Source organism: Numenius arquata, chromosome 8, assembly GCF_964106895.1.
Source record: "Numenius arquata chromosome 8, bNumArq3.hap1.1, whole genome shotgun sequence".
Lineage (NCBI taxonomy): Eukaryota > Metazoa > Chordata > Aves > Charadriiformes > Scolopacidae > Numenius > Numenius arquata.
In genome coordinates, this window is record NC_133583.1 from 52,158,028 (window position 1) to 52,171,273 (window position 13,246).

General features: G+C 48.1%; 1 protein-coding gene across 1 annotated transcript; it reads right to left on the minus strand.

Annotated features, from left to right (window-relative positions):
- Positions 1-1,227: 1,227 nt before the first annotated feature.
- Positions 1,228-12,866, minus strand: LOC141467225 (vitamin D3 hydroxylase-associated protein). The gene is made up of 15 exons (XM_074151677.1): positions 12,657-12,866; positions 11,532-11,645; positions 11,039-11,182; positions 10,513-10,646; positions 9,976-10,182; positions 9,246-9,286; positions 8,489-8,613; positions 8,055-8,180; positions 7,210-7,307; positions 6,458-6,557; positions 5,853-5,896; positions 5,166-5,205; positions 2,880-2,988; positions 1,864-2,009; positions 1,228-1,567 (listed from the first exon to the last, which is right to left on the minus strand). The coding sequence occupies exons 1-15, from the start codon at positions 12,864-12,866 to the stop codon at positions 1,439-1,441; spliced, it is 1,767 nt and encodes a 588-aa protein (XP_074007778.1). The 3' UTR covers positions 1,228-1,438.
- Positions 12,867-13,246: the final 380 nt, after the last annotated feature.

Here is a 13,246-nt window from a genome sequence, read left to right on the forward strand (position 1 = left end):
GGTCTGTGCATCCTCAGATCCAGCCAGCAATACTACCATGGGCAGGTTACCTGTTTAGTGGTGAGCTCCCATCTCTTCCCTATGAGAGGACAGCTATAAATCCTTTGCTCCTGGCCTGAGATAGTCACAGTCATTTGGCAGGCTCCCATCAGGCAGGAGCTCTCTGGCTGGTGCTGCCCAGCAGCAGTATTGCAGAGACAGGGCATCTTCTGGGAGCAGGGCTGTGCTGTGGACCTTCTCCCTGCTCTGTGCTGGGTGGAGGATGGTGAGTCAGGGCCGAAGAGCCAGGACTCATCTGTGTGACTCAGACCTGCTTGTGACCATGGGAGGCTGCTGGAGGTTGGCAGTGTCTCTGTGCAGCCCCTGGGAGGCAGATGAATAACAAGAGCAGAGTCACCCCTTGGCCCTGTAGCTCTCTCCTCCTCTTGGGGAAATACTCCAGTGCCTGGAGAGATATGCAGGCTTGGAGAAGGCACGGACCATTGCTAACTTTGATGGCTTGTTTCAAGGCACACTTGCTTATTCAAAGCATTTCAGTCTCCTCCATCCCCTTCACCTTCCCTTCCAGCCTCTTCCTCCACCTCTAAGAGAGAGAAGGACGGGTCGAGAAACAGCACCCAATTATCACAGTGAGGTTGGAAGCACCAAACAGCGTGAATGGTTTAAAGGTAGCCACGGAAATGCTTAAACTCAGGTTTCCCTCAAGTGCTCACAGGCAATAGGAAATCTCCAACCTTCTTTTCCCACTGCTTAACTGGGAGAAACAACAAGGAACAGGAGTGAAGATAGACCAGTTACCATGTCTCACAGCTTATGCTTAAACAAAGAAAATTAAGCTTTTCACTACTCACTGCACAACTAAACTGCAGAGCCCACTGCCACCGGATGGTGCGGAGATCAAGAGAGTAAATGAAGTCAGGAAGGGGCCCAACAAGTTCATGAAGGAGAGCTTTCTTGGCAGCTATTAAAAATGGTGCCTGACTGCAAGTATTTGCAAAAAAAGTCTCCCAGCCAACCAACAGCACAGCCAGAGAGGGAATCCTGCACTTACCGGGTTATAGTCTCCCACAAACATCTGCTCCTGCCCACGGTTGGAAGTAAAATATTGGGGTAAAGAGGTCTTTGGTCTCGTATCATACAACAGATATCATTACGTTATAGTTATTGGACTCCATTGGTCCCGAATTAACTCTCACTCCTTTCTTTTGTTTTTTTTTTTTTTTTTTTGACCCAATTTAATTCTAACAAAGAAGGACAATCTGAACAGAGATGCGATTTTTGCTGACTATTTTAAAAGAGCACTTATTGCCAGTTTAGTGAAAGAGTGGTTCAGAGTCTGCAGGTCACTGTCTACTTTGCTTTGTGCATCAGGTAGAAGATGGCTGGAGAGAAGGGCAGGGAATGAAAAGTCATCACAGTGGGGGCAGGTTGCCAGGAATCACACATTTCTCTTCGTGCCGTGGGTAAGTGTCTCCACCTCCTTCATGAAGCGAAGGCACAGCTCCTCCTGCCACGGCAGAGCCACACACTGGACGGCCACCGGCAGCCCCACGGCTCCTTCCACAGCCTGCAAAAATTAAGCGTGGTGCTGAGTCAGAGCATCAGAGCACCTGGGGAGGCAGAAGAGAGAACTCCCTCTTTTGACGTTACAGGAAGACATGCAAGGGGACAGTTGTCAGGCTGATGTACACCAGCCCAGCTGCACCACATGCAGGGTAGTAATGTGGTGCATGCAAACTACATTTACTAAACAGGTTCCCCCTCTCATCAGAAGATGCAGACAAGCCTTGGGACAATGTGCCAGAGGTGTCACTGTGCCAGCCACAACCTTCTGCTAAGACTTAAGCTCTTTTCTCTGCTGACCTCTTTCAGCCTCTTATCCCAAGGGTCTCCGTAGTGCCCTCGGTAATGCTTCAGTTCTTCTTCGTCGGTTCTCGTGACTGTGCTGACTGGCACCACCCCAGCAGGGAAGTTTAAGACATTGTATAAATTGGTATAGGAGGTCGCAGCTGGAAAAGATCACACAGAGCATGCAAAATAGCAAAATTTAGTGTGCTGGACCAGCAATGACTTTGCGATGATAATTTGGGTTGCAGGAATTGTAGAACGGGGTTGCTGGACCTGAAGAGACTGTGAAAACATGCTGCTTTCAAAGGCTCTTTTGATGGAGAGGTTTGAGGGCCACGTGGCTGATGAGACCAGAAAGAGACACACCTGTCAGTCAGGTGGAGGTTAGATTTGCTCTGTGACAGACAGATGCAAGTATTTGATCTGATTCAGAGTCTGTATCTATATCCCCCATACCTCAGGGAAAAATCCCAGCTCTTTTTCCAAGATAATCCAGGTGTGCACTTCTGTAACACCATCTTGGGGATTTTGGATCCCAAAGGGTCATTGCTAGAGAGATGGAGGACCCTGACTGATTGCTGGAGTCTATAAAAAATGACCTTTTTCTGCAAGTCACAGGCAACGAGCCTTTTTCTATTTTCAAAGTCTTGGGCAATGTAAAATGGCCATATTCAGAAGAGTCTGGCCTTATCCTAAGGTCTACCACCCTTCTGACAACTATCCTCACAGCCAGTCTCTGCTGCAAGAATAGCTCTTGGGCTTTCTACAGGACAGATGACGCAGGGAAAACTCACCCATGAATGACTGGGACAGATCTGCCACTAATTGCTGCCCCATAATAATCCAAACACCTGCAGCTCAGATGAGGTGGGGGCATGAGAAGACCCACCCAGAGGAAACGTCTCCTTTGCTTTCTTCCCCAGAGGGAAGACCAAGCACTGCACATGGTTTGGGGGATGTCCAAGAGACCAAAATATCTTGCCCACAAACACCACCATGGATGCATCCAGAGACACCTCAATGGACGTTACCAAATAGCTTCCCAGCGTAGCCGAGGTTAAAGGCTGGCCCCAGCGCAGGACAAAGAATCACATCCAGCCTCAGCTTCCTCCACTTAGCAATGAATTCAGTGCAGTAAACCTGGAAGGAAAGACAGAGGAGATGACAAACAATGTCTGTTGGACAGCAGAGGCAGATCAATGCCTACAGCATGAGAAAAGGAGGAAAAAACTCTTCCTGGATACAACTGAAAAATCAAACAAAATCCGAGCTGTGCTTTGAAAGAGCCGATGGATTTTGTTCTCTCACCCTTAGGTTTCCTGTCAGAATACCATGTGCTGCCCTGACATAAATATTAATGCTAGGTGGGCATTTCAGAGTTGATTTCTTCAAGTGTTAACCCAATCCTTCCTGTGAACGATGTTGCCTTTGAATTTTATTGAATGCAGATCAACAGTAGTTTGAAGAATTACTTCTACCTGACTATAAAGTCAAATTTCCTGAAAGCTTTAGTTATTTTGGTGGAAGAATCTAGAAGATACTAATTCAAAGTATTTTCACAAAACCTTCTTTCATTCTGCATCAGGATACAGGTAGGAAAAAGAAGCAACAAGAGACAGCTAGGCAAGCCCAAGGTCTTCCCCCCGCAAGTGCAAGAGGCTCAGCTTCAGGCTTGCACTGTAGATACAAGAGAGATCTAGGTTTGTGGTCTGGTTTACTACAGCTTTGCTGAACAGCAGGCAATGAATGAATCCGTCCTCAAAGAGCTGTTCCACTCTATCTTAGTAAGTAGACACGGATGGACCACGGCTGCTTCTGCAGCCGTATTCTGGTTACAGGGTCACATTTGTCCCATGGTCCAGCCCCTGTTCTGCACAACGCTCTCACTCCAAGTTTTCTGCACAAGGGTCTTCCATATCTCTTGCAAAAGCCCCAGCCACGAGGGGCTTTTTTAGTCTGACCTCAGTTTCCAGTCTGAGATCCTTCCTGCTGAAAGTTCAACAAATGCGATGGGTTTCCAGGAAATACAGTCAGTGTAACTAACCTGATTTTTTTTTTTCTTTTTCTGAGAGAAAAGCTGGTCACCAGCCAAAAAGTTTTGAATCAGCTCTTGTTTGCAGTAGATGGACAAATGTGAATATGTTTTGAGTCAAGAAAAACAATCCAAAATATCTCCGAGGCTGACAAATCTTTTTGAGAGTTTTCTTTGTAGTTCTTTTTTTTTTTTTTTTTTTTTTTTGGGGGGGGGTGCGGAAAGAATCTGTTTGCACCTAAAAAAACCCCTTAATCCATTTCCTTCTGAACACTCCCATCAACCCAGTGACTGGGCAGGTTTGTAGGAGTTTTTCCTCTGCCCTATAATCTGTCAGACCTGCTGCACGTGAACCTGCACCTCCTGCGAGTGCCTGGCACTGATGGGGGCTGCATGGGGCAGGCTGGGGGCACGTTCCTTCTCGGGGAGGGTTACGAGGGTGTCCCAGGGAACACAAATCCTGCCTTGTGGGAGGACACCAAAACAGCTCGGCTTCTTCAGCCTTGCAAAACTCCAGCTGAAAGGGGATACAGTTGCTTTCTATAAATAGATGAAGGATGACAGAGGCAGTGGAAAATACCAGAGAGGAGAGGTGCTATTTAAGCTCAAGGACAGGAATAAAATGATAAACTGGAAGTGAATAAACAGCACGGGAAATATGAAGGTTTGCAACCATCAGAACTGGGAGGAGAGGAGCCAACCAATAAAAAATAATGCAAACATAAAATTCAACTGTTTTTAAAGAGGAACCATCTGCTAGTTTGCAGGCAGCTCTGGACTCAGATGTCCAGGAGAATGCTTCCTGTCCTATGTTCCTTATCCCAAATGAGTTCATATGAAATCCATGGAAGCCAAAGAGTTCGCAAGTACAATTTTAGACTCCTAAAGGCTCTGCTTGATAGTTCAAGCATGGTCTTAGCTTGTGACAATAGCAGCTAATGTCTGAAATTAAGGATTTGCACCAAGAGACAGAAAGAAGAAAAAAAATGAACCCTCATCTAAGTCGCTGTTCTCATACTGTTTGTGCTTAGAATACACAGGCCAAAGGATAATCTTTCTTCCCTGCTCTCCAATAAGCAGAGACCTTCACATCAACATCTATTGCCTTGAGCTCTTATAACTTCTTGCAAAGCTTGACCTTCAAAGAAAAGCCCAGCTGCTTCATTTCCACATGATCCATTTCCAACCCTGAATCTATCACAGAGCTCAAAGCAATTGCTTAGAAACTTTAGGGATCTCTCACTACATTTAGTAAGGAAAAAGAAAAAAAAAAAAATCACATTACCGCCACTGCTCCATGCTGATCCCAGAGGTTTTTGGCAGACCTGGAAAGGTGGCAGAATTAATCAGCTTTGGGACTGTGGCAACAGAAAACAATGAACAAAAGGCACAGACAGCCCATTGTTATGGAAACCACATGGTGCTTCTGTGAACAAGCTGTAGGATCACCCAGCTGATTTCACTGGGTTCACACATGCTTACAGGTACATCAAAAGAGCTTATGTTAAAAGTGTGCCACCATGCCAGTGCATCTAGACAAAGGCAGTCTTCCAAATCCACTTGCTCCCAGTTTGGTGTGTCTCTGTCTCTCTTGGAGGGACAGGTACTTCACACCACACTGCACCTGCATGCAGAGACCTCTGCACTAACTTGGCACATGATGCTCTGGGTACCAGAATCCACCTGATGGGGAAAGTACCCCCTATTCGTCTGTGCTGATCTCCATGGAGGCATCCCAGCCCTGCCACAATGAGGATCCTTGAGCTCTTAAAATAAATCTCTGGCTGCATAGCCCTGGATAACACTGTGCTAATCCCAGGTGGTGCTGATGCAGCACATATTCACCTGGCTCAGCCTGCGCTGCACAACCCCATGACAGGGCTTTGCACAGAGAGCTGGCGTCTACCTGCATGAAGCGTTGGACACATCCATGTGCATCCCCTTTCTCTAAAGGTACTTCAGTGCATCTTACCCGACTCCACAGAGAGCGCTGAGATCCCGAGCGATTCGCGGGTACTTTCAGAGAGAAGAGAAAAATTTGGGATTAGTCAACAGCAATGCAGCCGAAATAGCTGGCTACCATCTGACTGCATTTTGGGCACACTTCTTGTCCCAGCAGAAGTGCCTCTGAAGAACAGGCATGGTTTCCAATGAAATGGTTTTACCCCCCCATTAATTTATACATTTAATCACAACAGCCCATGCCAATAAGGTTCCAGACCACACTGCTAGCCCTGGAGAGCATCTTCTGGATGTGAGGATGCTGTTCATATCCTTGCTAGTGATATCCATTCTCCCAGAGCCCATTGCTGGGATGAGCTGTATGGCTCACGGCTTCCTGAGAATTAATCATATTTCGACCTCCCCATGCAAAATTCCCACAAAAGACTGTCAGACCCACCTGATAAGTTCAGCCTGGGTTTAGGGCCTAGTTGTATTTAAGACTATGAAGCCCATCAGGCAATTAACAAGAAGCAGTAAAGCACTCCCAGAGGAGAGCAGCCTACCTCCCTGCACGCGGAAACTTCCCCACCTTGCAGATTTCCTCTAACACAGCTGAGGTGTCCACACACTTACTATGGGTTTCAAAATGATAGCCAAGATCCTTTTCACCAGAGTAGGAAGCCTGTAAGTATTGTACTGGGATTTCAGGTTGGGATCCACGATGTCTCCTTTGCTGGAAGGGCAGAGAGTGAAGGAGAAGTCAGGACAAGCCACCTGTGCCAGAGCTACAGCAACAGCGGTGCTGTTTCCAAAGCAGGGTTTGTCCTAGAGGGGAGTTGCTAGAAGACAAAATCTGCCTGTTTCAATCCGAAACACCGAGCAAGAGTTGCTCACGTGGGGTTTAGACGCTCAGGAGTAAGTGCTCACTGCAAAAGTTATAGAGAAATAAATACTTTACTGCCTATGTTGTCAGTGCTGTAAAGGCTCTGGAGTGCTTTGCAGAGGTGGGACCACATACAGCCCTGGGCATGAAGAGGGCTGGGTGGGTGTTTGGCTGCTAGCCAGGGCTACCCCACCACACCTCCACGGGAAGTTCTCTAATGTGTGATGTTTCCCATGTGCCATGGACTAATCACACACATAAAAACAGTTGCCACAGCACTGCTGACACATGGTATCTCATTACCCTACCGCATTATCCGTGTGCGTGAACTGCTCTTGTGAACGAGCTGCTGCTCATGCTAAATTCATCCTTCCAGAAATTGCTCCTCTGCTGCTCGTTATTCAGGTTGTGACCTCAAGAATCTAAACACTCTGGATGCAGCACACACTGGCTGTGCATTCCCAAGTCTCATGGCCCACACTGAAATGGGGGTTTTACTCACAAGCAGTCCACCAGGTGAGCAGCACCATCTGAGAAAATCCCTCTGGTGAACAGCTCGTCTACCACGTAGTCAATCTTGGGCGGTGCAAAGGGAACAAGCTGCAAGAAAACCATCCCCGTTCAAGAGGGAACAAAGATGAATGATTCATAGAGCCCTCTGTGAACCCCCCTGTCTCACTAGGGAGGTGTGTGGGAAGTGGTGGGTAGTTTATTCCCTCCTGGCTGCTGTAGGACAGCAAGACCCCATTTTCAAAGGGACCTGGGTTAGCGGCATCTGCCCACTGTCCTTTCCCCTCTTCAAGGCATTAGCACATATTGTGACCTGGTGCAGGCTCCACTTTCCACACATTAGAGGAGAATTTTTAGAGGCTTCAATTTTTAATTAATTTGCATCATTGGAACAGCTCCCATATGGAAACTCCCGTTGGTGGAACCACAGAATAATTTAGGCTAGAAGGGGTCCCTGAGGGGTCAAATGCTCCAACCCCTTCCCACTTACCCACCAAGAAATCTGTAAACTGTGTTTAACAGCTGAGGGATCGTGGAAACTGTTGTGAGTTTGATATTTATGGGAACACCAAACATGATGAAAAAACCAGTGCTTTAGAAAAGGGTGACTTGGAGATATCTGAAGGTGATTCTCCTGTCTGCTAGGCCAGGAATGTAAGCAAGATCACTTCGGTTTGGGAAACAAACTCTTGCATGTGCCTTCCTCTTTGGGATCCTTGCAGCAGGGATGGATGGTCCCTGTTTTATGGGCAGCAAAAGCGGAGATGGGAAGTGGCTTGTCCAAACTCTGTAAGGAGCAGGATAACAGCTCCAGGCAACCACCACATGAAAACCCACAGTATGCCCTGCATCCTGGAGAAGCTTTCTTGTCTGCTGGACGGCCCGTTTCATGCTGGGTGAGGGCTGGAAGTAGCCATCTCCTTCATAATACCCAATCCGAAGTGGCTTTGAACTGGTGTAAACCTGTGAGAAGAGGACATCACTTGCAGACATGAGACTTGCAAGATTGGACCATTCCCAGGGCTCAGAGAGGCAGCAGCTGAGGTCTCCTGGATTGGAGGAATGATGGGGGCAATGAAGTCAACTGGGGCGTGCCAACCCTATTGTGTGTCTGCTTCTTGTGGTTGCTCATGCTGGGTGTACTCTGTTCAGAGGGACACTTGCTTCCCTGGGTCCTTCATTATCTTGAGACATGAAACCAGATAGGAATCTCCCCAGATCTCACTTTGTTGCTGGGCAAATGGAGGCACGGTATTGCCTCTAAGCCTTACCTCCTCATCAAAGGGGAGGGGGGGCACGGTGGGGTCCAGCCGGAACATCTCCTCGCAGAGCAGCGCCTTCATGCAGAGGGCCAGGCTGTCCACATCTCTCGCCATCGGGCCCAGCATCCCCGTCACTGCAAGCACAAAGGTCCTGTCACCGCAGGCAGATGGGCTGGTGATGTCTCATAGTTACTGGTAGGGGGCCATGGAAGAGTTTCAGTCAGGCCAGGGAAGAGGAATGGGGAACAAGTGTAATGTGCAAGAAATGAGCAAGGAGGTCCAGCAGGGACAATCTGTAAGTCTCAGAGCAGAGACAACCTACTGAGGCTGACCTTCTGGGCCAGGCTTCTGCAGGCACAGGGCTCACTCAAGAGGAGCAAGGACTGCAGCCCTCCCACCAACAGCAATACTGCCTGGCAGCAGCTGAAGCCAGCAGAGACTCCTGCAAGCATCTCCAGTGAAATATCACAGGATTTCGGGATGCAGATCTCACATTTCTTACTGCGACACGTTGCATTGCCTGAATGGGTCTTGCTTCAATTCTGGTCAGATTCAGCTTTTGCCTACCACCACCCAGAACAGAACAAATGGTGCAAAAAGGTATGTGCAATAGCACAAGGCAGGCCCTGGTCTATAGATCACTGGTTTTGGCTGGTCATGAGACACATAACTGAGCAAGCACATATCCTGGCATTTCAGCAGCACGAGGAGGAGATGTAAGAAGCAAAGGTATGACAGTAGGAACCCGTCATATGGACGGACTTACCTGATTTCATTCCTGTGATAGAAGAAACCACACCCAGTTTGCTAGGAACATAATGGGAGAAGCGGATTAGTAGAATCATAGAATCATATCATGGAATGGTTTGGGTTGGAAGGGACCTTAAAGATCATCGAGTTCCAACCCCCCTGCCATGGGGAGGGACACCTCCCACTAGATCAGGTTGCTCAAAGCCCCATCCAGCCTGGCCTTAAACACTTGCTGTGAGCTGGGTCATCATGCTAGGTTGCAAACTTTCCATTTGCCCCCAGTCAACATCTAGGACGGCAAGAGGTCCTGCAAAGACTTGACACTTTCTAGTCAAGGAAGAATTCCATGGTCTGTAAGCTGCTAGGGACTAGAGACTGTTTTTATCATCTCCTTTCCCTGGTCCATCCAATTCCTCGTCTGTGAACAAACTACCTCTGATAAATAGAAAACTCTTAGAAGCAAAGCAAGGGCTGGAAAACACCTGAAAAGGAGATGACCCTGTAATATTTGCTTTCAGCTTCCTGGCCAAGGATATTAAAAATTAAGGAAGTCTTTTCTGTATTAATGGATGGAGATTCCATGTCATTAACAGGGCCCTTAGCCCTAGCTGACACAAGGAAACAGGCAGGTTAAGGTGATAAACCTAGATGAAACCACAGACACTATTGCAAAGTTCAAAGTACTGTGGTGGACGCTTTGCAATCTCCACAGTGGGTAGAAGAAGAGGGCAGATGTTTGGATGTACCTGATTCTGTTGCCTGTGGGTTTGAATCCACACAGCCCACAGAAGCTGGACGGCAGACGAATGCTGCCAGCTACATCCGACCCGATGCCCAGGATGGAGCCTCCTCCTGCAATCAGAGCTCCCTCCCCTCCTGAGGAGCCCCCAGGGCTCTTCTGGTGGTTGAGAGGGTTCAGTGTCTGGCCAAAGATGAGGTTGCTGCAGTCGTAGCTGGGGAGAGGAAGATCAGCAGGTGAGTGAGGTACTTCTGTCTCTCCAAACCATAAATACAGGGCACAGAGCATCCACCCAGGGATGAGTGTGAAATTAGTCCCAGCAGGCAGAATCAGCATGAAGTAGATTTGTTGGGACAGCTGAATTTACCAAGAAAGAGGCATCAAATATAAGAGAAATAATTTCATAGTGAAATGAGGAGGCAATTAACTCAACATGCATGATTAGCTTGGACAAGGGTGGGAGCTTGTGCATGTGGGTCCACCCTCTCTCAGATAGCAAGAGTCACATTTTGTAGCATTTTCATGAAGGCGAACATGCGATTACTTTATCATCGTCTGTGGGATGTTGGTTTTCACGAAGGGGATTGCCCCCTGGCTCTTCAGAACCCGGACGATGACGCTGTCTTCTTCCATCACTTGGCCCAGAAACTTCACCATCCCTCCAGAGGAGATGTGGCCCTTGGGGATGGGAAGCAAAGCTCTTTAGGTACCAGGAAAGAAGCTGTTTGGAGCTGTGACAATAACAAACGTTAAGTCCTGATGCTTCCTGTGACAAAGTTCCCACCTAACTTTTCCCACAGGCAGAGCAGGATCTGACTGCCAGAGGGAAAATCAAATCTGAGCAGGTTAGACATTTCTGCAGAAAACAGTTTTCCATGAGAAGAAAGGCAAGTTTGCTGTCCCACAAATATTTGGTCCAAAACATCCTTATCTGAGGGAACTCTTTGCCAGGCCTGATGAGGTGAAAAGGAACAAACTGGATTCCTTTTATGGGACCAGCGGAGTACAGGACTGGGCATCCTGATCTGTTCCCCGCCCCAAGCCAAGAGGTGGGGGAATTAGGGATGTACCTTGCAGTTAATGTGGTCCTTGATGCTGACAGGAATGCCATAGAGCAGCCCCTTCTCCTTCTGCTTCTTCAGTTTCTGGAGCTGATCCTCACAGCCGTGAATGAAGTCTGTCACGCAGTTCACCTCCCGAGTCACCTCCAAAGCCTCTCCAGAGAGGTCAGGCAAAGAGCAGCAAGACAGATGAACGGACGGAAGGAAGGAAACAGCATTTAAATTGAGTTTGCAAGCTGAAAATCCAACCTCCTCAGACCTCCAGCATTCATCATTCAGGCCTTACCTATAAACTTTAGAAATTTCTTGCTGGGATAATTTCCTGCCCTGTATCTCTGTCCTACTCACTCACCCATAAACCACCCTTCAGCCATCACAGTATTGACAAGTTGTGATCCTCAGCATTGTTAGTTCTCTCAGCAAAGAGGTGTTTTTTTAATTTGAAAACCCCCACTGCAGAAGAGCCCCGCAGCATCTCTCCCGTGTTGGAGGTATCACTCACTTTGCCCATGTAGGAATAGAGGACACTCTCTGGGGACAGGGACCCCTCCTTTAGCTTCTCTACCAGCTCCACCATCGTCAGCGAGAGGATGTGTGCGGTCTGGGTGCCTGGGTTCTGCAAAGGGGAGGAAATGGGGTGCAGAGGGAAGAAAATGACAGGAAAGGCTGGTGTTGAGGCTGCGAGTACCCAATTCTAACATCTGCCCAGCAACGACCTTGAATGCAGAATTTTGGGAGACATTCCCTGTAGAAGTGCAGACCTCCCACATCGCACTGCGTGTGCTGGAGTGGGGAATTTGCTGACGGGGAATTTGCTGAGCCTTGGTTCATAAAAACAGAACCAAAACAGGCAGAAAACTGCTTCTTGACTGGAGAGTTGCAAGAACCTGTAAGAGAGGTTTGACCTGTCTCTGTTTACTCTCCTGCGGGCCTTCACCCCCCTTCTTACTCATAGACAATGTGTTGAATAGCAGATCAGCCAGCTAAAGTTTTACATAATTTATCATTAACACAGGGGGAAAAAAAAAAAAAAAAAAAAAAAAAGTATGTGGGCTGTTTGCAACCTCCCCTCCCGAGAAAAGAATAGCAATAGGTATTTATTCAGGTTTTAAGACAAATCCCAAATCCAAGGACCTGACCTCCAAAAATCCAGGTGCTCCTTTACCTGAGTGTGGGCAGGAAGAAGTGGCTTTTGGCTACCAATGTGCAGATGCTGGAGGGACGTGAAGCCCCCCCCGTACTTTGAGGACAATAGGGCAGACAGGTCCCTGTGAAGGGGCAGAGATGAGGAGGACAGGAGCAGAAGGCTTGGCAGTAGGGATGGATGAGGAGAAAATTGCATAGGGAGGTCTCAGGTGGTCATCTCATTTGGAGGGTCCCAAACTCCAATCCATCATTCATCCTCAGGTCTGTATTAAGAAATACTGCTTTTATGCTGCCTTTACAGTGGGGTTGGGGCTGGGGTGGGTGGGTAACAATGGAGAGTGGTGATCCTCAAAAGAATTGGTGATGATCCAAAATACGCACGTCCCAACCACCATTCAAAGATGGATTGATCAGGACTTCCCCCTTTCTTTGGTTACCCAAAATACAATCCCTCCCATACACATGCTTTTCCTTAAAGTACCTCTTGCTTAAACCTGCGAGCTGCCTTCTCCATTCGCTCCAGGGCTAGATCCCGTGTCCTCCTTGCCTCCTCCATCTTCTGCTGGATCTGCCTACGTCCCAGCCATTTCAGTAGCACAAGGGCTGCAGTTGAACCGCAGAGCAGAGCTGAGAGGGTGCGAGGGTCTGCCCAGGATGTATCTAGGACCTGCCACAGTCGCTCTTGGATCATGATTTCTCCCCAAGTCCTTCCTGTTCTGGTCAAGTTATGGACACCTGGGTCTCCCACCTTCTCCTAAGGAGGGCTGATGAATGCAGACTGTGTGATTGCCTGCTGTGCAAGATCAGTTCTCGGGCAGAATTGCATTAACAAAGTCCAGGAATGGAATTTTTAGACCATGGACTTTGAAAGGGTCTGCCTGCCGGGGAAGCATTGTGGGTCGGGCTGCAAAGCAGTGCACTCTGCTCACACTGGGTCTGGGGGGGGTGTCCCTCAAGGCTTTGTCTCCCCAGGCCACTGCCTGCTGCTGTACCTGGCTACACAGAGCTGAATGCCTGTAAAGCTCAGGTCTGGGCTATCCCCACTATATCCATGTCTAATAATTAATTAAC